Source organism: Carcharodon carcharias, chromosome 29, assembly GCF_017639515.1.
Source record: "Carcharodon carcharias isolate sCarCar2 chromosome 29, sCarCar2.pri, whole genome shotgun sequence".
Classification (NCBI taxonomy): Eukaryota; Metazoa; Chordata; class Chondrichthyes; order Lamniformes; family Lamnidae; genus Carcharodon; species Carcharodon carcharias.
Genome location: NC_054495.1, coordinates 1,119,205 through 1,146,026, shown reverse-complemented (window position 1 = coordinate 1,146,026; position 26,822 = coordinate 1,119,205). Strand labels below are relative to the sequence as shown.

The window sequence follows — 26,822 nt, the reverse complement described above, 5'->3', positions numbered from 1 at the left end:
TTAGGATATATCAGAGTGTTACAGTGAGGGGTGTGGGATATATCAGAATGTTACAGTGAGGCATGTAGGATATATCAGAGTGTTACAGTGAGGGTTGTGGGATATATCAGAGTGTTACAGTGAGTGGTGTGGGATATATCAGAGTGTTACAGTGAGGCATGTCGGATATATCAGAGCGTTACAGTGAGGAGTGTGGGGCATATCAGAGTGTTACAGTGAGGGGTGTGGGATATATCAGAGTGTTACAGTGAGGGGTGTGTGGTGTATCAGAATGTTACAGTGAGGCATGTAGGAGATATCAGAGCGTTACAGTGAGGGGTGTGGGGTATATCAGAGTGTTACAGTGAGGTGTGTGGGGTATATCAGAGTGTTACTCTGAGGGGTGTGGGATATATCAGAGTCTTGCACTGAGGGTTGTGGGATATATCAGAGTGTTACAGTGAGGGGGTGTGGGGTATATCAGAGTGTTACAGTGAGGGGTTTGGGGTATATCAGAGTGTTACAGTGATGGATGTGCGGTGTATCAGAGTGTTACAGCGAGCGGTGTGGGATATATCAGAGTGTTACACTGAGGGGTGTGGGATATATCAGAGTGTTACAGTGAGGGGGTGTGGGGTGTATCAGAGTGTTACAGTGAGGGGGTGTAGGTTATATCAAGGTGTTACAGTGAGGTGTGTGGGGTATATCAGAGTGTTACACTGAGGGGTGTGGGATATATCAGAGTGTTACACTGAGGGGTGTGGGATATATCAGAGTGTTACAGTGAGGAGTGTAGGATATATCAGAGTGTTACAGTGAGGGGTGTGTGATATATCAGAGTGTTACAGTGAGGGGGTGTGGGGTATATCAGAGTGTTACACTGAGGGGTGTGGAATATATCAGAGTGTTACAGTGAGGAGTGTAGGATATATCGGAGTGTTACAGTGATGGGTGTGGGGTATATCAGGGTGTTACAGTGAGGGGTGTGGGGTTTATCAGAGTGTTACAGTGAAGGGTGTGGGGTATATTAGAGTATTACAGTGAGGGGTGTGGGGTGTATCAGGGTGTTACAGTGAGGAGTGTAGGATATATCAGAGTGTTACAGTGAGGGGTGTGGGGTATATCAGAGTGTTACAGTGAGGGGTGTGGGATATATCAGAGTGTTACAGTGAGGGGGTGTGGGGTATATCAGAGTGTTACACTGAAGGGTATGGAATATTACATAGTGTTACAGTGAGGGGGTGTGGGGTATATCAGAGTGTTACAGTGAGGGGGTGTGGGGTATATCAGTCTGTTACACTGAGGGGTGTGGGAAAAATCAGAGTGTTACAGTGAGGGATGTGCGATATATCAGAGTGTTACAGTGAGGGGTGTGGGATATATCAGAGTGTTACAGTGAGGGGGTGTGGGTATATCAGGGTGTTACAGTGACGGTTGTGGGGTATATCTGAGTGTTACAGTGAGGGCTGTGGGATATATCAGAGCGTTACAGTGAGGGGGTGTGGGGTATATCAGGGTGTTACAGTGAGGGGTGTGGGGTATATCAGAGTGTTACAGTGAAGGGTGTATGATATATCAGAATGTTACAGTGAAGGGTGTGGGATATATCAGGGTGTTACAGTGAGGGGTGTGGGGTATATCAGAGTGTTACAGTGAAGGGTGTGGGGTATATCAGAGTTTTACAGTGAGGGGTGTGGGGTGTATCAGGGTGTTACAGTGAGGAGTGTAGGATATATCAGAGTGTTACAGTGAGGGGTGTGGGGTACATCAGATGTTACAGTGAGGGGTGTGGGATATATCAGAGTGTTACAGTGAGGGGGTGTGGGGTATATCAGAGTGTTACACTGAGGGGTGTGGAATATTACATAGTGTTACAGTGAGGGGGTGTGGGGTATATCAGAGTGTTACAGTTAGGGGGTGTGGGGTATATCAGAGTGTTATACTGAGGGGTGTGGGAAAAATCAGAGTGTTACAGTGAGGGATGTGCGATATATCAGAGTGTTACAGTGAGGGTTGTGGGATATATCAGAGTGTTACAGTGAGGGGGTTTGGGTATATCAGGGTCTTACAGTGAGGGTTGTGGGGTATATCAGAGTGTTACAGTGAGGGGTGTGGGATATATCAGAGTGTTACAGTGAGGGGGTGTGGGGTATATCAGGGTGTTACCGTGAGGGGTGTGGGGTATATCAGAGTGTTACAGTGAGGGGTGTGGAATATATCAGAGAGTTACAGTGAGGGGTTGTGTTATATGAGGCAGTTACAGTGAGGGTTATGGGCTATATCAGAGTGTTACAGTGATGGGTGTGTGGTATATATGACAGCTACAGTGAGCCTTGTGTGGTATATGTGACAGTTACAGTGAGGGATGTGTGGTATATGTGGCAGTTACAGTGACGGGTGTGTGGTATATGGGGCAGTTACATTGAGGGGTGTGTGGTATATGTGACAGTTACAGTGAGGGGTGTGTGGTATATCAGGGTGTTACACTGAGGGGATTGGGTTATATCAGAGTGTTACAGTGAGTGGTGTGAGGTATATCAGAGTGTTACAGTGAGGGGTGTGGGGTATATCAGAGTGTTACAGTAAGTGGCGTGGGGTATATCAGGGGTGTTTACAGTGAGGTGTGTAGGAATATATCAGGAGTTTTACAGTGAGGGTGTGTGGGGTATATCAGATGTATACAGTGAGGGGTGTGGGATATATCAGGGTGTTACAGTGAGGCGTGGTGTGGGGTAGATATCAGAGTGTTACACTGAAGGGAGTGTGGATATATCAGGGGTGTTACAGGTGAGGGTGAGTGGTATATGTGACAGGTTACAGTGAGGGGTTGTGTGGTACATGTGTACCGTTACAGTGAGGGATTGGTGGTATATGTGACAGTTACAGTGAGGGGTGAGTGGTATATGTGACAGTTACAGTGAGGGGTGTGTGGTATATGTGGCAGTTACAGTGAGGGGTGTGTGGTACATGAGGCAGTTAGAGTGAGGGGTGTGTGGTATATGAGGCAGTTACAATGAGGGGTGTGTGGTATATGTGACAGTTACAGTGAGGGGTGTGTGGTATATGAGGCAGTTACAGTGAGCGGTGTGTGGTATATGTGACAGTTACAGTAAGGGGTGTGTGGTATATGGGGCAGTTACAGTAAGGGGTGTGTGGTATATGTGACAGTTACAGTGAGGGGTGTGTGGTATATGTGACAGTTACAGTGAGGGGTGTGTGGTATATGGGGCAGTTACAGTGAGGGGTGTGTGGTATATGTGACAGTTACAGTGAGGGGTGTGTGGTATATGTGACAGTTACAGTGAGGGGTGTGTGGTATATCTGACAGTTACAGTGAGGGGTGTGTGGTATAAGAGGTAGTTACAGTGAGGGGTGTGTGGTATATCTGACAGTTACAGTGAGGGGTGTGTGGTATATGAGGCAGTTACAGTGAGGGCTCTGTGGTATATGAGGCAGTTACAGTGAGGGGTGTGTGGTATATCTGACAGTTACAGTGAGGGGTGTGTGGTATATGAGGCAGTTACAGTGAGGGGTGAGTGGTATATGGGGCAGTTACAGTGAGTGGTGAGTGGTATTTGGGGCAGTTACAGTGAGGGGTGAGTGGTATATGGGGCAGTTACAGTGAGCGGTGAGTGGTATTTGGGTCAGTTACAGTGAGGGGTGTATGATATATGACAGAAGTACAGCATGTACCAGATGTTCCGAGTAGCCGGTTCCTGGCCGGGTACCGATCTGTGTATTTCTGAGGAATGAGCTGAGTGATTCCGGCGATCAGTCGAGGAGTTTTGCTTCAGCCTATCGGACCCTGGCCTTGCTGCGACCCTGCCCTCCGTCCCTCTTCACGACCTGGTTACCGTCACCCCTCGTCCTCCATGCCTCACTCATCCTGTTGAATCCAGTTCCACATCTTGTTTCTCGGGTCTCCGGGGTTGGAATTTCTGGAGCCGGTAGCTGGGTGGATTTCACAGCTCTGTCCGGGACAATGTGCTGGCTTGTTTTTTGGCTTGATGAGTCCCTGAATGTCAAAATGGCATTCATGACGTGTTTTTTTGGCATTCTCCACCCCTCACCCCCCACCTCCCTTTATTCCACTGCGTACTTCCATAGACAGTGCTTTACACCCTGTCAGAATGATCCCCTCCCTTCCCCTTTATCCTGAACCAGTTCAAACTCTGAAATGTGGACGAATTATACTGTGAGGCCAAAAGAGATAATGTAAGAAAGGACGTGCTTTTCCCTAGCCTCACAGCCGAATTAAATACTTTTGAGGTACAGTCACTGTGGTAATATTGGAAAGGCCGCACAGCAAGATCACACAAAGAGCACCGTGACAACGAACAACTACCTAATTTTATGTCAGGAATGTGGGTTAAGGGGTCGATGTTTGCCATCAGACAGGGTAAAAACCCCGCACTGATCTTCTTGCAATAGCGGCCTGGGCATTGTTACAGTCCGCCTGATAGGATGCACGCGGCCTCAGTTTATCGAGACAGAGAGGGAGGTAGCGAGGCGGAGAGGTTTAGGTGGACATTCCAGAACTCAGGGCCCCCAGGCAGCTGAAGGCACGGCCGCCAATGGTGGAGCGATGGGAATCGGGGGATGGTCCAGAGGCCGGAATTGGACGGTTGTAGGAGCTGGAGGAGGTTGCGGAGATAGGGAGGGTTGTAGGAGGTTACAGAGATAGGGAGGGTTGTAGGGGCTGGAGGAGGTTAGAGATAGGGAGGGTTGTAGGGCCTGGAGGAGGTAACAGTGATAGCAGGGTTGTAGGGGCTGGAGGAGGTTACAGAGATAGGGTGGGTTGTAGGGGGCTGGAGGAGGTTACAGAGATAGGGAGGGTTGTAGGGCCTGGAGGAGGTTACAGAGATAGGGAGGGTTGTAGGGCCTGGAGGAGGTTACAGAGATAGGGAGGGTTGTAGGGGGCTGGAGGAGGTTACAGATATAGGGAGGGTTGTAGTGTCTGGAGGAGGTTAGAGATAGGGAGGGTTGTAGGGCCTGGAGGAGGTTACGGAGATAGGGAGGGTTGTAGGGCCTGGAGGAGGTTACAGAGATAGGGAGGGGTGTAGGGGCTGGAGGAGGTTACAGAGATAGGGAGGGTTGTAGGGGGCTGGAGGAGGTTAGAGATATAGGGAGGGTTGTAGGGGGCTGGAGGAGGTTACAGATATAGGGAGGGTTGTAGTGTCTGGAGGAGGTTACAGAGATAGGGAGGGTTGTAGGGGCTGGAGGAGGTTACAGAGATAGGGAGGGTTGTAGGGGGCTGGAGGAGGTTACAGATATAGGGAGGGTTGTAGGGGGCTGGAGGAGGTTACAGAGATAGGGAGGGTTGTAGTGTCTGGAGGAGGTTACAGAGATAGGGAGGGTTGTAGGGGCTGGAGGAAGTTAACTTCCTCCAGCTCCTACAACCCTCCCTATCTCTGTAACCTCCTCCAGGCCCCAACAGCCCTCCTTATGCGTCTCGGTGCCAAGCCATTCACCCCCCCACCCCCCCGCCCCCCCGCCTCTGAAATCACTACATTAAAAGTAAATATCAATGCTAGTTTGTTTTTATACGTGTCGCATTGGTTAAAAATGACTGCAGCCACCCTATCTTCCCTATGAGTGTGAAACCCCATGTGGCAATGGCTAAGAGGAAGCAGAGCACTGCTTAGCCGAAGTCCAACTCCAACTCCAAACCCTAACCCAATTAGCCTTTGACTCAAGAGTCTCCACCCAGGGGGCGGGGAGGAGCAATGACTTTGCCAGTACCAAAGATGGCGGCCGGCAGCCAGCCAGCCCACCGTTATCTAACCCTTTGACCTCTGACATCCTGGCGCCACGAATTTAGCTCATTGCTTTGTAAAAAAGGCAAGCAAAACAAAAACAAAACACGAATCCTTTCCCCAGCGGTAATAAAACCTCCTTTGAGTTGACTTTAAGGGTCAGTAATTTGTTTTTTTGTAAAAAGAAAGTCCAGCGTGAACCGGAAGTTGAAAAGAAGTGCGCGCTTGACAGGGGAGAAGAAGCCGCCGCCATCGAGAGAGAGAGAGAGAGAGAGAGAATTAAACTTCAAACCTTCTTCTCGTTGAAGATTTCTCCGCCCCCCCCCCCCACCTTTTTCGCCGTTTCATGAGGAGAACCCCCCCTTGAAATGTGACATTCCGTCACCCCCTGAGGAGTTTGCGGTGCTGCTGTGAGAATTTTTTTTTTTTGCATTTCTTCCTCCCGCCCACCCCCAATGTCTCAAAAAATTCCATAAATCTCTTTCTCTGCCCAGTTTTCCCACCGAGATGCCTGAGATCAAACTGCAACACGTCGTCTCCTGCAGCAGTGAAGACTCGGTGAGCATCTGATCCATTGACCTTGCAATGCACGTCCAAACCTTGTTGCAGTGTTTTGTGCTTGTTGTTGTTGTCTTTTTTTTTTCATTTCGGGGCAGCTTAATGCTCTCCTAAGTTTGCATTTCAGCTGTTTCCTTCTTTTAAAAAAAACAAAATATACATGCCTTATTCATCTGAGTTTTGTTTTTTCCTCTGGGGTGGTGAGGTGGGATAATGCTGGACTGTCCCTTTAAGAGGCAATTCCCCTCCCAGTCTGTTTCCCTTCAGAGCCTCAGGCTGTTTCCCTGGCGCCTGGGTGTATAAGGTAGCCATAATACGGGGAAAGAGCGGGTCTGGTGGTTGAAAAGGGGCAGTTGGAATCGTTCTGCTTGAAGGGCTAGCAAGGGCAGGATGGGATGAATGGCCGTCACCAATTTTGCTGGGTTGTTTTGGGATGTGGCGGTCAGTTGTAGTATGGAGGGTCGGTGCTGATGGAGCGCCGCGCTGTTGGAGGGTCAGTACTGAGGAGGTGGGGTGCTGCACTGTCAGAGGGTCAGCGCTGAGGGAGGGCCGCGCTGTTCTGAGGGTCAGCGCTGAGGGAGGGCCGCGCTGTTCTGAGGGTCAGCGCTGAGGGAGGGCCGCGCTGTTCTGAGGGTCAGCGCTGAGGGAGGGCCGCGCTGTTCTGAGGGTCAGCGCTGAGGGAGGGCCGCGCTGTTCTGAGGGTCAGCGCTGAGGGAGGGCCGCGCTGTTCTGAGGGTCAGCGCTGAGGGAGGGCCGCGCTGTTCTGAGGGTCAGCGCTGAGGGAGGGCCGCGCTGTTCTGAGGGTCAGCGCTGAGGGAGGGCCGCGCTGTTCTGAGGGTCAGCGCTGAGGGAGGGCCGCGCTGTTCTGAGGGTCAGCGCTGAGGGAGGGCCGCGCTGTTCTGAGGGTCAGCGCTGAGGGAGGGCGAGCGCTGGAGGAGGTTACAGAGACAGATAGGGTTGTAGGGTCTGGAGGAGGTTACAGAGACAAGGAGGGTGTGATTTGAAAAGAATGATGAGAATTTTAAAATGTGGATGTTGGTGGACCGGGAGCCAGTGTAGGTCAGTGAGCGACAGGGGATTATGGATGAGTGGGGCTCGGTGCGAGTTCGGGTGCATCTGCAGCAGGAAGTTTGGACGAGCTGAAGTTTACGCTGGGTGGAAGATGGGAGGCTGGGCAGGAGAGTGTCTGAACCGATGAGCCTGGAGGGAACATGTCCACCTGTGGGGTTCTGGAATCTGACTTCATTGTTTTTGTTTTGCCTCAGACTCACAAGGCTGACAACCTGCTGAAGCCAGACACTTACAGGAAATGGAAATGTTCCGAACTGGGGGAGAAACAGGCGTCTGTCATCCTTCAGGTTAGTTTGGAAACTTGTGTAAGAAGGAAGTTGCCTACTGTGCCCAGGCGATGACCATCTCCAACAATAGAGAATCTAACCATCACCCCTTGACATTCAATAGCATTACCATCACTGAATCCCCACTGTCAACACCCTGGGGATCACCATTGACCAGAAACTGAACTGGACTAGCCATTTAAATACTGTGGCTACAAGAGCAGGTCAGAGGCTGGGAATCCTGCGATGAGTAACTCACCTCCTGACTCCCCAGAGCCTGTCCACCATCTACAAGGCACAAGTCAGGAGTGTGATGGAATACTCCCCACTTGCCCTGGATGAGTGCAGCTCCCGCAACACTCAAGAAGCTCGACACTATCCAGGACAAAGCAGCCCCGCTTGATTGGCAACCCTTCCACAAACATTCACTCCCTCCACCACTGACGCACAGTAGCAGCAGCGTGTGTACCGTCTACAAGATGCACTGCAGCAACTCACCAAGGCTCCTTCGGCAGCACCTTCCAAAGCTGTTTTTGTGTTTGAGTTGTCTGCAGACCCCACTTTTAAGCCCAGTTTAATCGCAGGCTGAGTGGGGGAAAGGTCTGTGAGAGTCACCTCTGAGTTCTTGGCAATTTTCAGACAACCTGTGTGATTCAATGTTTTGAGCTTAGCAGTGCAGAATGGGAATATTTAATCCCTTACGTTTAAATCTCTTGGTTTTGGTGTAGAAAAGCAGAGAGTGAGTAAACTATCTTCTTTATGTGTAATCGCAGAGCGGATTGACTAAGAATTTTTGCAACTGCATCAGTTTCCATTACACAGATTTTCCAGCGCAGATACAGACCATTCAGCCCATCTGCACCGTGCTGGTGTTTCTGCTCCACATGAGTCTCCTCCCACCCCCTCTTCATTTCACCGCATCACCCTATCCTTCTACTCCTCTCTCCCTCGTGTGTTCATCCAGCTTCCCCCTTAAATACATCGACACTATTCACCTCGACCACTCCTTGTGGGAGCGAGTTCCACATTCTCCCCACTCTCTGGGTAAAGATGTTTCTCCTGAATTCCCCATTGGGTTTATTAGAGATGATCTTATATTGATGGCCCCTAGTCCTGGTCTCCCACCCACCCCACCATCCCTCCCCAACAAACTTGGAAACATCTGTTCTTTTGTCTGTAACATCTTTTGATGATCTGCTCCTCTCACTGCTTGTTAGTCCCTACAACCACACCACCCCCCCACCCTCCACTTCTCTCCCCCCACCCAAACACCACCCCCCCCCCCACCAACAGCTTACATTTCACCCCTTTCCTAAGATTCACTCAGTTCTGTCGAAGGGTCATGAGGACTAGAAACGTCAACTCTTTTCTTCTCTGCCGATGCTGCCAGACCTGCTGAGTTTTTCCAGGTAATTCTGTTTTTGTTTTGGATTTCCAGCATCCGCAGTTTTTTGTTTTTTTTCTTACTGGAAACATCTTTGAGTCTACTCGATCAAAACCCTTTCATCATTTTTAGGATCTCAATCAGGTCACCCCCTCAGTCTTCTCTTCTCTAGAAAAGAGAGCCCCAGCCTGTTCACTCTTTCTAAATAGTTATAAGCTCTCAGTTCTGGCATAATCCTTCTCCAGTACCTCTACATGTGTTATATAATGTATCAGAGATGATCCAAGTGTGGGCTTACCATCACATTTATCAAGAGCAGAACTATGCACAGCCTGTCCCTCAGCCCTGACCCTCCGACGGTACGGCGCTCCCTCATTACTGACCCTCTGACAGTGTAGCACTCCCTTAGTACTGACCGTCTGACAGTGCAGCACTCCCTTAGTACTGACCGTCTGACAGTGCAGTGCTCCCTCAGTACTGACCGTCTGACAGTGCAGTGCTCCCTCAGTACTGACCCTCTGACAGTGCGGCGCTCCCTCAGCCCTGAGCCTCCGACAGTGCGGCGCTCCCTCAGCCCTGAGCCTCCGACAGTGCGGCGCTCCCTCAGCCCTGAGCCTCCGACAGTGCGGCGCTCCCTCAGCCCTGAGCCTCCGACAGTGCGGCGCTCCCTCAGCCCTGAGCCTCCGACAGTGCGGCGCTCCCTCAGCCCTGAGCCTCCGACAGTGCGGCGCTCCCTCAGCCCTGAGCCTCCGACAGTGCGGCGCTCCCTCAGCCCTGAGCCTCCGACAGTGCGGCGCTCCCTCAGCCCTGAGCCTCCGACAGTGCGGCGCTCCCTCAGCCCTGAGCCTCCGACAGTGCGGCGCTCCCTCAGCCCTGAGCCTCCGACAGTGCGGCGCTCCCTCAGCCCTGAGCCTCCGACAGCGCGGCGCCCCCTCAGCCCTGAGCCTCCGACAGCGCGGCGCCCCCTCAGCCCTGAGCCTCCGACAGCGCGGCGCCCCCTCAGCCCTGAGCCTCCGACAGCGCGGCGCCCCCTCAGCCCTGAGCCTCCGACAGCGCGGCGCCCCCTCAGCCCTGAGCCTCCGACAGCGCGGCGCCCCCTCAGCCCTGAGCCTCCGACAGCGCGGCGCCCCCTCAGCCCTGAGCCTCCGACAGCGCGGCGCCCCCTCAGCCCTGAGCCTCCGACAGCGCGGCGCCCCCTCAGCCCTGAGCCTCCGACAGCGCGGCGCCCCCTCAGCCCTGAGCCTCCGACAGCGCGGCGCCCCCTCAGCCCTGAGCCTCCGACAGCGCGGCGCCCCCTCAGCCCTGAGCCTCCGACAGCGCGGCGCCCCCTCAGCCCTGAGCCTCCGACAGCGCGGCGCCCCCTCAGCCCTGAGCCTCCGACAGCGCGGCGCCCCCTCAGCCCTGAGCCTCCGACAGCGCGGCGCCCCCTCAGCCCTGAGCCTCCGACAGCGCGGCGCCCCCTCAGCCCTGAGCCTCCGACAGCGCGGCGCCCCCTCAGCCCTGAGCCTCCGACAGCGCGGCGCCCCCTCAGCCCTGAGCCTCCGACAGCGCGGCGCCCCCTCAGCCCTGAGCCTCCGACAGCGCGGCGCCCCCTCAGCCCTGAGCCTCCGACAGCGCGGCGCCCCCTCAGCCCTGAGCCTCCGACAGCGCGGCGCCCCCTCAGCCCTGAGCCTCCGACAGCGCGGCGCCCCCTCAGCCCTGAGCCTCCGACAGCGCGGCGCCCCCTCAGCCCTGAGCCTCCGACAGCGCGGCGCCCCCTCAGCCCTGAGCCTCCGACAGCGCGGCGCCCCCTCAGCCCTGAGCCTCCGACAGCGCGGCGCCCCCTCAGCCCTGAGCCTCCGACAGCGCGGCGCCCCCTCAGCCCTGAGCCTCCGACAGCGCGGCGCCCCCCTCAGCCCTGAGCCTCCGACAGCGCGGCGCCCCCTCAGCCCTGAGCCTCCGACAGCGCGGCGCCCCCTCAGCCCTGAGCCTCCGACAGCGCGGCGCCCCCTCAGCCCTGAGCCTCCGACAGCGCGGCGCCCCCTCAGCCCTGAGCCTCCGACAGCGCGGCGCCCCCTCAGCCCTGAGCCTCCGACAGCGCGGCGCCCCCTCAGCCCTGAGCCTCCGACAGCGCGGCGCCCCCTCAGCCCTGAGCCTCCGACAGCGCGGCGCCCCCTCAGCCCTGAGCCTCCTTGTGGTGCTTGAGAAAAGATGGCTCTGAGGTGACCTAATTGGAGTGTTTAGAATTCTGAAAGGTTTTGATAAGAGTTGTTACATTGAGAATGTGGGGAATTCCTCTTGTGAGGAAGGATATAACAATCGGTCGTCAGTATAAAATGAATAAATCCAATGGTGAATTCAAGAGAAACTTCTTTACCCCGAGAGTTGGGGAGAATGTGGAACTCGCTCCCACAGGGAGTGGTGGAGGTGAATAGTATCGATGTATTTAAGGGGGAAGCTGGATAAACACACGAGGGAGAGAGGAATCGAGGCTTATGATTTTAGATTTAGATGCGAAAAAATGGAAGCAGAAACACCAGCCAGACCAGATGGACCGAATGGCCCTTTTGTGCCTTCTATATCCTGTGTAATCCGATATCCTTGTCCTTGCAGTTTGAGAAGGCTGAACATATTCACCGCATTGATGTTGGCAATGAGGGCTCTGCCTTCGTGGAGGTGTTGGTGGGGAACTCTACTTCAGCCTGCGAGCAGGATTTTGAGGTGAGCTGTTTTAAATATCTTAAGTCGCGTTACTCGGCCTTCAGACAAGTCAGCCGAATCCCAGAATGGCCATGCAGCCCATTGTGTCTGTGCCGACTCTCTGCAAGAGCATCTCAACTACTGCCGCTCCCCCGTCCTTCTCCCCGTAATCCTGCACGTTTTTTTTCTGTTCGCACAATGATCCAGTTCCCTTTTAAAGGCCACAATTGAATCTACCTCCCCTACACTCTCAGGCAGTACGTTCCCAGTCCTAACGTGGAGGATCCTGAATTGTTGACCGAGTCATTCTGAATTGATAGCTCCTCTCAGAGCAGAAAGGGAGATTTAATGGGGTGTTCAAAACCGCGAGCAGCGCTGAGCACTTCAAAAGGGAGTCTGACGCAGTACTGACGGAGTGCTGCACCGTCAGGGGGTCGGTGCCGGGGGAGTGCTGCACCGTCGGGGTCGGTGCCGGGGGAGTGCTGCACCGTCGGGGTCGGTGCCGGGGGAGTGCTGCACCGTCAGGGGGTCGGTGCCGGGGGAGTGCTGCACCGTCAGGGGGTCGGTGCCGGGGGAGTGCTGCACCGTCAGGGGGTCGGTGCCGGGGGAGTGCTGCACCGTCAGGGGGTCGGTGCCGGGGGAGTGCTGCACCGTCAGGGGGTCGGTGCCGGGGGAGTGCTGCACCGTCAGGGGGTCGGTGCCGGGGGAGTGCTGCACCGTCAGGGGGTCGGTGCCGGGGGAGTGCTGCACCGTCAGGGGGTCGGTGCCGGGGGAGTGCTGCACCGTCAGGGGGTCGGTGCCGGGGGAGTGCTGCACCGTCAGGGGGTCGGTGCCGGGGGAGTGCTGCACCGTCAGGGGGTCGGTGCCGGGGGGAGTGCTGCACCGTCAGGGGGTCGGTGCCGGGGGAGTGCTGCACCGTCAGGGGGTCGGTGCCGGGGGAGTGCTGCACCGTCAGGGGGTCGGTGCCGGGGGAGTGCTGCACCGTCAGGGGGTCGGTGCCGGGGGAGTGCTGCACCGTCAGGGGGTCGGTGCCGGGGGAGTGCTGCACCGTCAGGGGGTCGGTGCCGGGGGAGTGCTGCACCGTCAGGGGGTCGGTGCCGGGGGAGTGCTGCACCGTCAGGGGGTCGGTGCCGGGGGAGTGCTGCACCGTCAGGGGGTCGGTGCCGGGGGAGTGCTGCACCGTCAGGGGGTCGGTGCCGGGGGAGTGCTGCACCGTCAGGGGGTCGGTGCCGGGGGAGTGCTGCACCGTCAGGGGGTCGGTGCCGGGGGAGTGCTGCACCGTCAGGGGGTCGGTGCCGGGGGAGTGCTGCACCGTCAGGGGGTCGGTGCCGGGGGAGTGCTGCACCGTCAGGGGGTCGGTGCCGGGGGAGTGCTGCACCGTCAGGGGGTCGGTGCCGGGGGAGTGCTGCACCGTCAGGGGGTCGGTGCCGGGGGAGTGCTGCACCGTCAGGGGGTCGGTGCCGGGGGAGTGCTGCACCGTCAGGGGGTCGGTGCCGGGGGAGTGCTGCACCGTCAGGGGGTCGGTGCCGGGGGAGTGCTGCACCGTCAGGGGGTCGGTGCCGGGGGAGTGCTGCACCGTCAGGGGGTCGGTGCCGGGGGAGTGCTGCACCGTCAGGGGGTCGGTGCCGGGGGAGTGCTGCACCGTCAGGGGGTCGGTGCCGGGGGAGTGCTGCACCGTCAGGGGGTCGGTGCCGGGGGAGTGCTGCACCGTCAGGGGGTCGGTGCCGGGGGAGTGCTGCACCGTCAGGGGGTCGGTGCCGGGGGAGTGCTGCACCGTCAGGGGGTCGGTGCCGGGGGAGTGCTGCACCGTCAGGGGGTCGGTGCCGGGGGAGTGCTGCACCGTCAGGGGGTCGGTGCCGGGGGAGTGCTGCACCGTCAGGGGGTCGGTGCCGGGGGAGTGCTGCACCGTCAGGGGGTCGGTGCCGGGGGAGTGCTGCACCGTCAGGGGGGTCGGTGCCGGGGGAGTGCTGCACCGTCAGGGGGTCGGTGCCGGGGGAGTGCTGCACCGTCAGGGGGTCGGTGCCGGGGGAGTGCTGCACCGTCAGGGGGTCGGTGCCGGGGGAGTGCTGCACCGTCAGGGGGTCGGTGCCGGGGGAGTGCTGCACCGTCAGGGGGTCGGTGCCGGGGGAGTGCTGCACCGTCAGGGGGTCGGTGCCGGGGGAGTGCTGCACCGTCAGGGGGTCGGTGCCGGGGGAGTGCTGCACCGTCAGGGGGTCGGTGCCGGGGGAGTGCTGCACCGTCAGGGGGTCGGTGCCGGGGGAGTGCTGCACCGTCAGGGGGTCGGTGCCGGGGGAGTGCTGCACCGTCAGGGGGTCGGTGCCGGGGGAGTGCTGCACCGTCAGGGGGTCGGTGCCGGGGGAGTGCTGCACCGTCAGGGGGTCGGTGCCGGGGGAGTGCTGCACCGTCAGGGGGTCGGTGCCGGGGGAGTGCTGCACCGTCAGGGGGTCGGTGCCGGGGGAGTGCTGCACCGTCAGGGGGTCGGTGCCGGGGGAGTGCTGCACCGTCAGGGGGTCGGTGCCGGGGGAGTGCTGCACCGTCAGGGGGTCGGTGCCGGGGGAGTGCTGCACCGTCAGGGGGTCGGTGCCGGGGGAGTGCTGCACCGTCAGGGGGTCGGTGCCGGGGGAGTGCTGCACCGTCAGGGGGTCGGTGCCGGGGGAGTGCTGCACCGTCAGGGGGTCGGTGCCGGGGGAGTGCTGCACCGTCAGGGGGTCGGTGCCGGGGGAGTGCTGCACCGTCAGGGGGTCGGTGCCGGGGGAGTGCTGCACCGTCAGGGGGTCGGTGCCGGGGGGAGTGCTGCACCGTCAGGGGGTCGGTGCCGGGGGAGTGCTGCACCGTCAGGGGGTCGGTGCCGGGGGAGTGCTGCACCGTCAGGGGGTCGGTGCCGGGGGAGTGCTGCACCGTCAGGGGGTCGGTGCCGGGGGAGTGCTGCACCGTCAGGGGGTCGGTGCCGGGGGCTCAGTGCTGGCGGATACTTCATTGGCTGATGAAATGTGACTAGACTTCTGAAATACCCCATTGGCTGTGAAGTGCTCTGCGATATCCGGTGCTGGTGAAAGTGCTACAAAGCTGCAATTTTTATTCGTGCCCTTTTGTCCACTGTTGTGATTTGAACTTCTCTTCCTCTCGCTCTCTCTTCCCCTCTCCCGTGCAGGTCATCCTCGTATCCTCCTTCTTCATGTCTCCGACCGAGAGTCGGAGCGGCACGACCCTCAACCGAGTCCGCATGTTTGGCCCCGACAAACTGGCCAAAGCTGCCCTGAGCAAGAAATGGGACCGTGTTAAAGTGGTCTGCACCCAGCCCTACAGCAAGGTGAGCATTCTCCGTGCTCGGTTCGAATCTGTCACCGTCCTTTCAGCATTCCTGGCCGTTTTGCCCCCTCGAGCCTTAGATAGCGCCGTTAAATAGGAAGGTAGGAGCAGGAGTTAGCCTAAGGCCCCCTTGGGCCTGGTGTGCCCTCCAACGCGATAGCATCTTTACATAGGAACACGGGAGGCGGTGTAGGCCTATCGGGCCCCTCGTGTCTGCTCCGTCATTGTTAGGTCACGGCTCATCATCCACCTCAATGCCATTTCCCCCGCCCTATCCCCATATTCCTTGATGCCTTTAATGTCTAGAAATCTGTCGACCTCTGTGTGGAGCACGCTCAATGACTGAGCCTCCGTAGCCCTCTGGGTCAGGGGATTCCAAAGATTCGCCCCCACTCCGAGTGAAGAAACTCCCCCTCGTCTCAGTCCTAAATGGCTGACCCCTTATTCTGAGACTGTGTCCGCTGGTCCTAGACCCCCAACCCCCACCCAGCCCAGTGGAAGCATCCTTCCTGCATCTATCCAGTCGAGCCCTGTAAGAATGTTGTATGCTTCCATTAGATCACCTCTCGTTCTTAGAAACTCTGGAGAATACAGGCTCAGTTTCCTCAATCTCTCCTCATCCCAGGGATTAGCCTGGTGAACCTTCGCTGCTCTCCCTCTATGGTAAGTATATGCTTCCTTCGGTAAGGAGACTGAAACTTTACACAGTACTCCAGGTGCGATCTCACCAAGGCCCTGTACAATTGCAGCAAGACTTCTTCACTCCCGTACTCCAACCCTCTTGCAATAAAGGCCGACTTACCATTTGCTTTCCTGATTGCTTGCCGCACCTGCCTGCTTAGCTTTCGATGACTCACGAGAACCAGGACACCCAGGATTTCAGTGCAGGAGGAGGCCATTTGGCCCACCGAGTCCATGCCGGCTCTCTGTTGGGCATTCCAGTCAGCCCCGTTCCCCCTGCTCTATCCCCGTACCCCTGCAAGTTTATTTCCCTCGAGACCCTGTCCGATTTTCTTTTGAAATCGTTCATCGCCTCCGCTTCCACCACCCTCGTGGGTGACGAGTTCCAGCTCATTACCACTTGCTGTGTAAAAATAGATCTTCCTCACATCCTACCCCCCCCCCCAAACCTTCAACCTGGGTCATCCCGGTCCCTGCTAAGGCGGACAGCTTCTCTTTGTCCCCCTTATCTAAACCCATCATCATCTTGTCCATCTCGATCAGACCACCCCCCCGCCACCCCACCCCCACCCCGGCCGCCTCAATCTCCTTTACTCCAAGGAGAACAACCCCAGCTTCTCCAACCCAATCTTGTAGCTAAAATCCCTCATCCCTGGACCCGTTCTGATCAATCTCCTCCCCACCCTCTCAAGGACCTTCACAACCTCCCCAGAGTGAGGTGACCTATGGTTCTTGAACACTGTTGGTCGGAGGAGTCCCGTTCAAATGTGTCGGTAATGTCAGGACCCCTACCCCCATCTTAATCGTAACACTAGATAATCTAAAAGTGCTGTAAGTAAAGGGCGTTGTAATAATGCTTTTGAGAAAACAGATATTTATCTGGACACTCCTCAGTGAGTGCTGTCCTTGGCGAGATGCCCTGCCCAGACTGACCTGACAACCTTGGAAATGCAGGTCTCTTTAAGGACAAGCTTCGGAGTGAATTGAGAGGAGGCGAGGCTCATTGAAGCCTGGACTTAAGAGCTGGGTTTTTGCCCAGTCGGGGTGGGGGTGGGGGTCAGGGTGGGAGTGGTGGTCGGAGTGGGAGTGTGGGCGGGGTCGGGGTGGGAGTGGTGGGCGGGGTGGGGGTCAGGATGGGGATGGGTGTCGGGGGTGGGGGTGTCGGGGTGGGGGTTGTAGGTGTTGGGGTGGAGATGGGGGACTGGGTGGGGGGGTGTGTATCGGGGTGGGTGATGGGGTGGGGGTGGGGGCCGGGGTGTCGGGGTCGGGGTGGTCTGCTTCTGGACAGTGAGAGAATCCAGAAGGGAGGGGTGGAAACTGGCATTTGCACTGAACTGTCGTTTGACAATAAAATGGTCCTGACTCACGGAATACCTTCTGCAGCCTGATTCGGCATAAGGATATCCAGCTATTAAACATTCACTCCCTCCACCACCGACGCACAGTAGCAGCAGTGTGTGTACCATCTACAAGATGCAGTGGAGAAGCTCACCAAGGCTCCTTAGGCAGCACCTTCTAAACCCACTACCACCACCATCTAGAAGGACAAGGGCAGCAGACACATGGGAACATCACCACTTGGAAGTTCCCCTCGGAGCCATTCACCATCCTGACTTGGAAATATATTGGCCGTTCCTTCATTGTCACTGGGTCAAAATCCTGGAACTCCCTCCCTAACAGCACTGTGGGTGTACCTACACCACATGGACTGCAGCGGTTCAAGAAGGCAGCTCACCCACCACCTACTCAAGGGGCAATTAGGGATGGGCAATAAATGCTGGGCCCAGCCAGCGACACCCACATCCTGTGAATAAATTTAAAAAACAACGACGTTTGTCTGCTTCCGACCCACCCAAACCCAGTATCCCACTTCCTCTTTGAGTACTCTAGGTGCTGAATTAAACACTGCCCGTTGTCTGCCTGTCTCTCTCTGATCTGTTAACGTCCTGAGGGTTGGCCACACGATGAACAATCTTTTCTCCACTGCTTTCTATTCTCCGCTGCCCTCACTGCCCGTCCCACGTGGAGGCCAGTCCATGTCCTGATATTATCCACCCATCACTGGCTCAAGCAAGTTCCACTAGTTACACCCAGCGCCCGCTCGCTTGGCCGCCCATGATGTGCCTCGAGTCCGCCTGGACCCTCTCGTTTCAAATGCCCTTATCCGAGGGGCCGTCACTCTCCTTGCTGGGCCGGCTTTCGCGACCCTTCAGAAGACGGGTTTCCAGGAGACATGGGCAGCAGCGGCTCCTCCCGGCCGCTGGCTGGGTGGGTGGCCACCGTTAAAGTGGAAACAGTCAGAGAGGCAGCAGGAAGGCAGTTGGAGAATGGCTTACTCAATGTGAGGCGGAAAGACGAGGGGCCCTACCACCTTATTTACCCCCCCCCCCCCCTCCAAAATAGCACTGTGGACAATAGACACAGACAATATCACCGGCATACCAGTCACATCATGGGTATTGTCAGCAAGTACTTTCCTTGTGGTTAATGTGTGATTCAGCCCCGCACTGTAGGACTAATAGTTGTGAGTCAGTTGATAGTAATCTACACCACTTGTTAATCTTGAATGTGGTTGTGCAGCGGAATTATTCAACGATAGATAAGCCAACAACCCGACTCTCCCTTTAATGTTTGACGGCTCCAACAGTGGTGTAGAGTGGAGAGAGGTGGAGGGGGAATTAGGGAGAGAATTTCTGAGCTTAGGACTCGGGCAGCCGTAGGCACGGTCCCCAGTGATGGGAATCGGGGGATGCTCAAGAGATCAGATTGGACAGGCGTAGAGATCTCGGAGGGTTGTAGGGGCTGGAGGAGGTTAGAGATTAGAGGGAGGGTTGTTGGGGCTGGAGGAGGTTACAGAGATAGGAAGGGTTGTAGGGGCTGGAGGAGGTTACAGAGTTAGGGAGGGTTGTAGGGGCTGGAGGAGGTTACAGAGATAGGGAGGGTTGTAGGGACTGGAGGAAGTTACAGAGATAGGGAGGGTTGTAGGGGCCTGGAGGAAGTTACAGAGATAGGGAGGGTTGTAGGGGCCTGGAGGAAGTTACAGAGATAGGGAGGGTTGTAGGGGCCTGGAGGAAGTTACAGAGATAGGGGGGTTGTAGAGGTGCTTACAGGGTTTGGTAGAGTTGTAGGGGCTGGAGACTCTGTAATCTGTTTGGAGAGAGCGTCTAACACATGACTGATGGGTGTCAGTGGTACATTATCATCTTTGTCATACATTAGCATGTCCCACCTGTTAACCCTTTATAATACAGAGAGTATTCCATCACACTCCTGACTTGTGCCTTGTAGATGGTGGACAGGATTTGGGGAGTCAGTAGGTGAGTTACTAGTTGCAGGATTCCTAGCCTCTGACCTGCTCTTGTAGCCACAATATTTATATGGTTCGTCCAGTTCAGTTTCTGGGAGGGAGGCTCAGGAATGAATCCGGAAATTCAGACCTTGGCAGCTGAAGGTACCTATTTATTTCCTTCACATGAAACGAGGTTATAATGAAAGTTTGAGTGTTACAAAGGCTGTGAGTGCACGTGTGACATTCATGCCGTTGACTAATTTTTTTTTCTTACTCCACCACCCCACAACAACGTAGAATTTGGCGTATGGCCTCTCATTCATCAGGTTTTACTCCACTCCAGACGACGCTGAAAAGCTTGCTGGTCCCTCCTCACCGGTGAGTGTGAATGTAAACCTGTAGAATCTGCCTGCATCCTCTCCCCTTCTGGTCCCTTGGACTACAGCTTGTGTTCATGTAGCACCTTTAACATAATAAGACTTGCACGTCACTTCACGTGAAACGTTATAAAACCGATTTTGACACCAAGCCGCAAGAGCTATTAGGAACAGCTGAACCAAAGCTCTGTCAGAGAGGTAGGATTTAAAGGAGGTAGAGAGGTTTAGGGAGGGAATTCCAGAGCTTGGGACCCCCAGCTAGCTGAAGGCACGTCCGCCAATGGTGGAGCGATGGGAAGCGGGAGATGCTCAAGAGGCTGGAGAGCAGAGATGTCTGAGGGTTGTAGGGGTTGGGGGCGGTTACAAAGATAGGAGGGTTGTAGGGACTGGAGGAGGTTATAGAGATGGATTTTGGATGGAAGGAGATCTTTTCCTACTTAAGATACTTCTTAAAAACCTCCGTCTGACGTGGCTTTTGGTCACCTGTCCCCAATATCTCCTCATATGGTTCGGGGTCAAACATTGTTTGATAGTTGCTTTTGGGACGTTTTTTACTTTGAAGGTGTGAATTAAATGCAAGTTGTTGCATGACTGTTTTGCCTGTACTTAGTTCAATGCAACTTCGGTAAGGAGCTATGTATGTGTGTGTGTATATTTTTTAACTTGCCTTTGCTTGCCCTTCTTGCCAACAGAAGATCACCAAACTGGGTCAGTTTGTTGTGAAGGAGGAGGAAGGGAGCGGGAACAGTCTAAAGCCAGGCAGCTTGTTTTTCAGCCGGGCTAGCAGACCCCAGCTCAGTCCACCCACAGGTTAGTATCCCAGGAGCGAGACCTGATGTTGTTGGGACAGAGAAGGCTTGGTCCCCTTGTAAGCAGTGAGGGCATCATTTATGGCAGGTTTTGGGCAGAGCTCACAGAAAACCCTATTTGTATAGAAAACGATCTATTTTATTGTTAAACAGCACACCACAGCAGTCTACAGAGTCTAGTTAAACAGCACGCCATAGCAGTCTACACAGCCTAGTTAAACAGCACACCACAGCAGTCTACACAGCCTAGTTAAACAGCACACCACAGCAGTCTACACAGCCTAGTTAAACAGCACACCACAGCAGTCTACGGAGTCTAGTTAAACAGCACACCACAGCAGTCTACACAGCCTAGTTAAGCAGCACGCCACAGCAGTCTACACAGCCTAGTTAAGCAGCACGCCACAGCAGTCTACACAGCCTAGTTAAACAGCACGCCACAGCAGTCTACACAGCCTAGTTAAACAGCACGCCACAGCAGTCTACACAGCCTAGTTAAACAGCACGCCACAGCAGTCTACACAGCCTAGGTAAACAGCACGCCACAGCAGTCTACACAGCCTAGGTAAACAGCACGCCACAGCAGTCTACACAGCCTAGTTAAACACACGCCACAGCAGTCTACACAGCCTAGTTAAACAGCACGCCACAGCAGTCTACACAGCCTAGTTAAACAGCACGCCACAGCAGTCTACACAGCCTAGTTAAACAGCACGCCACAGCAGTCTACACAGCCTAGTTAAACAGCACGCCACAGCAGTCTACACAGCCTAGTTAAACAGCACGCCACAGCAGTCTACACAGCCTAGTTAAACAGCACGCCACAGCAGTCTACACAGCCTAGTTAAACAGCACGCCACAGCAGTCTACACAGCCTAGTTAAACAGCACGCCACAGCAGTCTACACAGCCTAGTTAAACAGCACGCCACAGCAGTCTACACAGCCTAGTTAAACAGCACGCCACAGCAGTCTACACAGCCTAGTTAAACAGCACGCCACAGCAGTCTACACAGCCTAGTTAAACAGCACGCCACAGCAGTCTACACAGCCTAGTTAAACAGCACGCCACAGCAGTCTACACAGCCTAGTTAAACAGCACGCCACAGCAGTCTACACAGCCTAGTTAAACAGCACGCCACAGCAGTCTACACAGCCTAGTTAAACAGCACGCCACAGCAGTCTACACAGCCTAGTTAAACAGCACGCCACAGCAGTCTACACAGCCTAGTTAAACAGCACGCCACAGCAGTCTACACAGCCTAGGTAAACAGCACGCCACAGCAGTCTACACAGCCTAGGTAAACAGCACGCCACAGCAGTCTACACAGCCTAGGTAAACACACCGCAGCAGCTAACAGTCTACAGAGTGTATTTAAACAGCACACTACAGCTAACAGTCTACAGAGTGTATTTAAACAGCACACTACAGCTAACAGTCTACAGAGTGTATTTAAACAGCACACTACAGCTAACAGTCTACAGAGTGTATTTAAACAGCACACTACAGCTAACAGTCTACAGAGTGTATTTAAACAGCACACTACAGCTAACAGTCTAAAGTCTATATACAGCATACTATAGCAAACAGACTTCAGAGTTTAGTTAAAGAGTCTCTGCAAACTCCAGCAAACAGAACTCATGAGTGGAATTACAGCAAAGTCTCCCGATTAAGACAGGGTGATTTCTCTGGCAAAAAAATGCAGTCAGTGGAGGATAGTAACACAATACAAATTCTGTACATAAAATCAACCCCAGTCACTTGAGCGCGGTTGGCAGGGGTTTTGGGGTGTGGGAGGGAGAATCGCCACCGTTTTAACTGCTGTGGTCCGATTGTGTGCCCCAGTGTGTGTGGCCATTACTTTTCATTGCCTGCTTTCTTCTCCAGCCACCTCTTCTCCATCGCAAAGCGACAAGCCCATGGCAAGCTACGCGGCAGCAGCTTTGCAGGCGAGTGGTGTCGCGTCTCCGAGCTCTTCGCTTGCACCCAAGGAGAAATCTGCAGCAAAGCCTGGCCCCAGCTCGCCTTCTCCAAAGGTATGCCCTTTCCCATCTTGCAAGGCGAGGGCGGCACTATGGCGTGTTTCCCTCGGCTGGGGGGGTGACTGTAAGGCAGTCAGAGTATGGACATAGGTCCCAATCCACGAATCCTGCAGCCCTGAAGGAGACCATTCGGCCCATCTTGCTGGTGCCGGCTGTTAAGGACCGTCTGTTATGTCTGGATAGATGGAATTCAGGAAGGATTGAACAGGCTGTGGCTCTTTTTTTCTCCAGAAAGGCGAAGACGGAGGGGTGACTTGAGAGAGATCCTTTAAAATTATGAAAGGGTTTCAATTGGGTAGATGGGGGAAGAAGAGGTTTCCACTTGTTGGGGGAAGACCAGAACTAGGGGACGATCGATATAAGATGCTGGTGGTGCGGTGTGATGCAGTTCACTCAGGGAGTCCGAGTTGCTGTGGCGACATGCACTTTGTAGTCTGGAGCTATGGATAGTGATGGTAGAGGCTCCAATGTTCTTTCCATCACGTGGCTCCCACTCCTTCTGCCTGGCATTGGTGTGTGTTGGAAGGATTTGCAAGTTGATCCTCAACCTGCTCGGCTGCATTACGGACTCACCTTGCTTGGCCATCAAGTCCTGGGGTGGGACTTGAACCTAGCCCTCCTGGCTCAGAAGCAGAGACTTTACCCACTGTGCTACAAGACCTTGCAAGGATAGTCACTAATAAATCCAATGGGGAATTCGGGAGAAACCTGTTTGCCCAGAGAATGGTGAGAATGTGGAACTCGCTACCATAGGGAATGGTTGAGGTGAGCAGTATAACTGCATTTAAGGGGGAAGCTGGATAAAGACATGAGGGAGAAAGGATAGGTTGTTGGGGTGAGATGAATGTGGGGTGGTTGGAGGCTGTTAATGGTACATTAATTGTATTAATAGGCTAACAATACACAGGTGAAGGGCACCGATTTGATTAAGTCTCTTGAGCACATATAAAGAAAGACTGCCGAGACCCTGAGTGTTTGTAGATAGGAGTTAGACATATGTGATGCTGCATTCTGCAAATAAACCAACTATCAAGAAAAGGATTTGTCTCGTTTCGTATTTTACCGTCTGGCTTTGGGGGAATCCCATTAACAGAGGCCCGTGCTGAGAATCAACACCGGCCCAGAGCAGAAGGGCCGAGTGGCCTGTTTCTGTGCTGTAAGTTCGATTGTAATTCATTGTTTTTTTCTAAAAAAAAACTCGAGCACTGTGACTGACTCCCTGCCCCGGGAGAATTGTATTGCTGTGTGGGAAATGTGACAGTGAAAGGTTACGTGATTTGCATTACAGCAGCCAACTCCAGGAAAAAGGAAGTTTGATTTTCCAAAGGAGAAGACGGGAGGCCTTCCCGTCAAAAAAGAGAGCTCCGGGGAAGGATCTGAATCTTCGAGTAAGAAGACCAGCCCGCTGGTGTCTGCGACGAAGAAAATCAAAGGTAGATGTATTTCGATACACGCAAAGATAATATTCAAGATATTTGGTGACGCAAGAGTTTAAAACAAAGCCAGTTATGCTACAGCTTTGCACTGCTCTGGTTAGATCACAACTAGAGTATTGTAAACAAAAACAGAATTACCTGGAAAAACTCAGCAGGTCTGGCAGCATCGGCAGAAAAGAAAAGAGTTGACGTTTCGAGTCCTCATGATCTTTCAACAGATGCAGCCGGAGCTTCTGGTTCAGAGGCAGAGATGCCACCCACTGTGCCACAAGACCTCCAATGTAGGGCATGTAGAGAGAAACTATTTCCGCTGGTTGTGGGGAGTCTGGGACTAGGGGGCAGAGTCTAAAAATGAGAGGCCGACCTTTCAGGAGTGAAGTTAGGAAACACTTCTACACACAGAGGGTAGGAGAAGTTTGGAACTCTCTTCCACTGCCAGCAATTGATGCTCGATCAATAGTTAATTTTACATCTGAGAGATTGATAGATTTTTGTTATCCAAAGGTATTAAGGGATCTGGGGCAAAGGTGGGTATGTGGAGTTAAGTCGCAGATCAACCATGATCTCATTGAATGGAAGAATAGGCTCAACAGCTTGAGGCTTCCGTGAATGGGCCTCCTCCTGTTCCTGTGTAACAGGCTCGAGGGGGCTGAATGGGCCTCCTCCTGTTGCTGTGTAACAGGCTCGAGGGGCTGAATGGGAATCCTCCTGTTCCTGTGTAACAGGCTCGAGGGGGCTGAATGGGCCTCCTCCTGTTCCTGAGTAACAGGCTCGAGGGGCTGAATGGGCCTCCTCCTGTTCCTGTGTAACAGGCTCGAGGGGGCTGAATGGGTCTCCTCCTGTTCCTGTCTAACAGGCTTGAGGAGGCTGACTGGGCCTCTTCCTGTGTAACAGGCTCAAGGGGCTGAATGGGCCTCCTCCTGAGTTCTTTAGTGGATTTGATTATGTAATCTCTTTTCACTTGACTTTGACCAAGGAAGGGGAGGGGAGCAGATCGGATTGGTGTAGTTTGGACGTAGGGGAGGGGATCAGGTCTTGCATTTGCCCTGAAGCCTATTTTTTTGGTGAAACAAATTAGGCCATCAGTCCGATTGTTGTTTGTGGGAGCTTACTGTGCACAGATTGACTGCCACATTCTCTGCATCAGAGCTGCACTTACACTTTGGAAGCAAATTAAAGACCTTGATGTGATTTGGGGTGTCCTGCGGATGTGAAAGGTGCTACATCAATGCAGGTTTGGTTTTGGGCATGTGTTCCAGTTCAGGGCTTTGAGCTTATGGATAAACCGGTTGTCATTTCGCTTGAGGCTCCTTGTGTGTAATTGCTGCCAAAAAACACCAGGATTTGAAAACACTCGAAGTAGTGTTTAGTGTTTAAAAGGTGGTGCTGCATCAGCAGAGAGTGCTGATTGGTTGGCAAGTGGACTCTGACTGGTAGAGGTATTGCTGCGGTGAATGCACCAGTTGATGGTGAGTGACAGTTAACTGCCAAGCATTGCTTGAAATTTAACCCAGGCAGCTTGCCCCTGATTGATCAAAGCATTGCCCTGAGGAATGAGTCAGCGAATGACTGTCGCTTAGCTGAAACAGGTGCAATGTGTGTGCACGTTCTTTCTGTCTGTAAAGAACGGGGCTCCGTGTATTAATATTTGTAGCCTCCTGTACACGCAAATGTGTCACACTCCGAGCCCGACTGACAGCCTCAAATTGGTTGTCAGCGTAGTTCTTAGCCCACTGAGGATTATTTAACAAATGTTGCCCAATCGTGAAATTACATCTAATGTTGGATACTGTGTTTTAAGTTTTGCAAGCACGTGCTGGTTGTGTAAGGTCTGTACCCTGCCCATTGTGAACAGTGGCTGGGACATGCTATTTGATACGATCCACCAGTCTTTGGAATGTAAGGCCACCATACCTAGCATCACACCGGCACTGGAACTCATATACCACGTGTGATGGGCAGAATGTCTTTTTGCCTTGACGGCAGCATCCTGTTAGTGGTGAAACGCAGTGTGTTTCCCACGTGTCGGTGCAGACTCGATGGGCTGAAGGGCCTCTTCTGCACTGTGATCCTGTGACTACCACTCGCGTTGCTACTGCATAGTAGCAGCGTCAAACAAATAGCTTCACCTGTTGCTCAAATTTTTTGCGATTCCTTGCCCTTCCAGGGTAAAATGAGGCAAACTGGGCACTTTTCAGGGCTGAAAGTGACGGCCTTAGGCCCGTTCATGAGTTTGAGCGATATACAGCGCAAAATGATCTGATCAGGGTAGCCATTATCCCGCAGGATGGCTTTGTTGAGCCCTATTTCAGCATCAAATCATATTGAAGATTGGGATAGACAGATTTTGGGCGTCTCATGGAATCGAGGGATGGGAGATGGAGAGCGGGCGGGGAAAGTGGAGTTAAAGCCCAAGATCAGCCGTGATCACATTGAATAGAGGGGCAGTCCAAAGGGGCTGAATGGCCTCCTGCTCCTTTTACTTCTGTTCTGTCAACAGGCCTGGAGAAGGAAAAGCCTGCATTTCCATAGCGCCTTTCACCGCCTTGGGACCCCTCAAAATGCTTCACAGCCAGTGAGCCACTTTTAAAGCCACTGTTGTAAGAAGGAAGCCAATTCTAATCATTTTAAGTGTGGATTGAGGGGATAGAATTTGACCTAGGACTGGGTTTTTTTAGTGATATGATGCCAAATAATTGAAGCCTCGCTGTTGTTGAGATTTATTTTTGAGTGCCTGATAGAGGGGAAGAGATTTTGCATAAACTGTGTACATCTCTGAATAATACATGCAGAGTGAGTGACGGATGCAAATCAAACGTGTGTCATTGCAGTTCTTAAAATAAACGAGAATATTATGAGCCATGCATATTAAACATGATCTGGAAGAGGACAGGGAAAAGGAATCGAGAGAGATGCTGCTTCTTTCATAACCTTCTCCATCCCCCTGGTGTGTGGTTGGGGATTATTGTTCATTTTACAGAAATTTATCTGGTGCTTCAGGTTTCCAGCCTTATGAGGCTGACCTGTAATGAAAGATCTGCATTTCTATATAGCCTTTCACGACCTCAGCCAATGGAAGGCAGTCACCGTTGGATCTAACGCAGCACTCAAGTTGCACACAGCAAGCTCCCACGTACGGCTATGAGATAATGGCCAGATAATCCTTCTTGGTGATGTTGGTTGAGAC

At 54.0% G+C, this 26,822-nt stretch overlaps 1 protein-coding gene across 1 annotated transcript; it reads left to right on the top strand.

The window, feature by feature from the left end:
- The first annotated feature begins 5,965 nt into the window (after positions 1-5,965).
- xrcc1 (X-ray repair complementing defective repair in Chinese hamster cells 1) lies at positions 5,966-26,167 on the top strand. The gene is made up of 9 exons (XM_041176675.1): positions 5,966-6,293; positions 7,559-7,651; positions 11,607-11,714; positions 14,845-15,003; positions 19,270-19,350; positions 20,042-20,159; positions 22,045-22,193; positions 23,488-23,632; positions 26,136-26,167. The coding sequence occupies exons 1-9, from the start codon at positions 6,243-6,245 to the stop codon at positions 26,165-26,167; spliced, it is 936 nt and encodes a 311-aa protein (XP_041032609.1). The 5' UTR covers positions 5,966-6,242.
- The last annotated feature ends 655 nt before the right edge of the window (positions 26,168-26,822 follow it).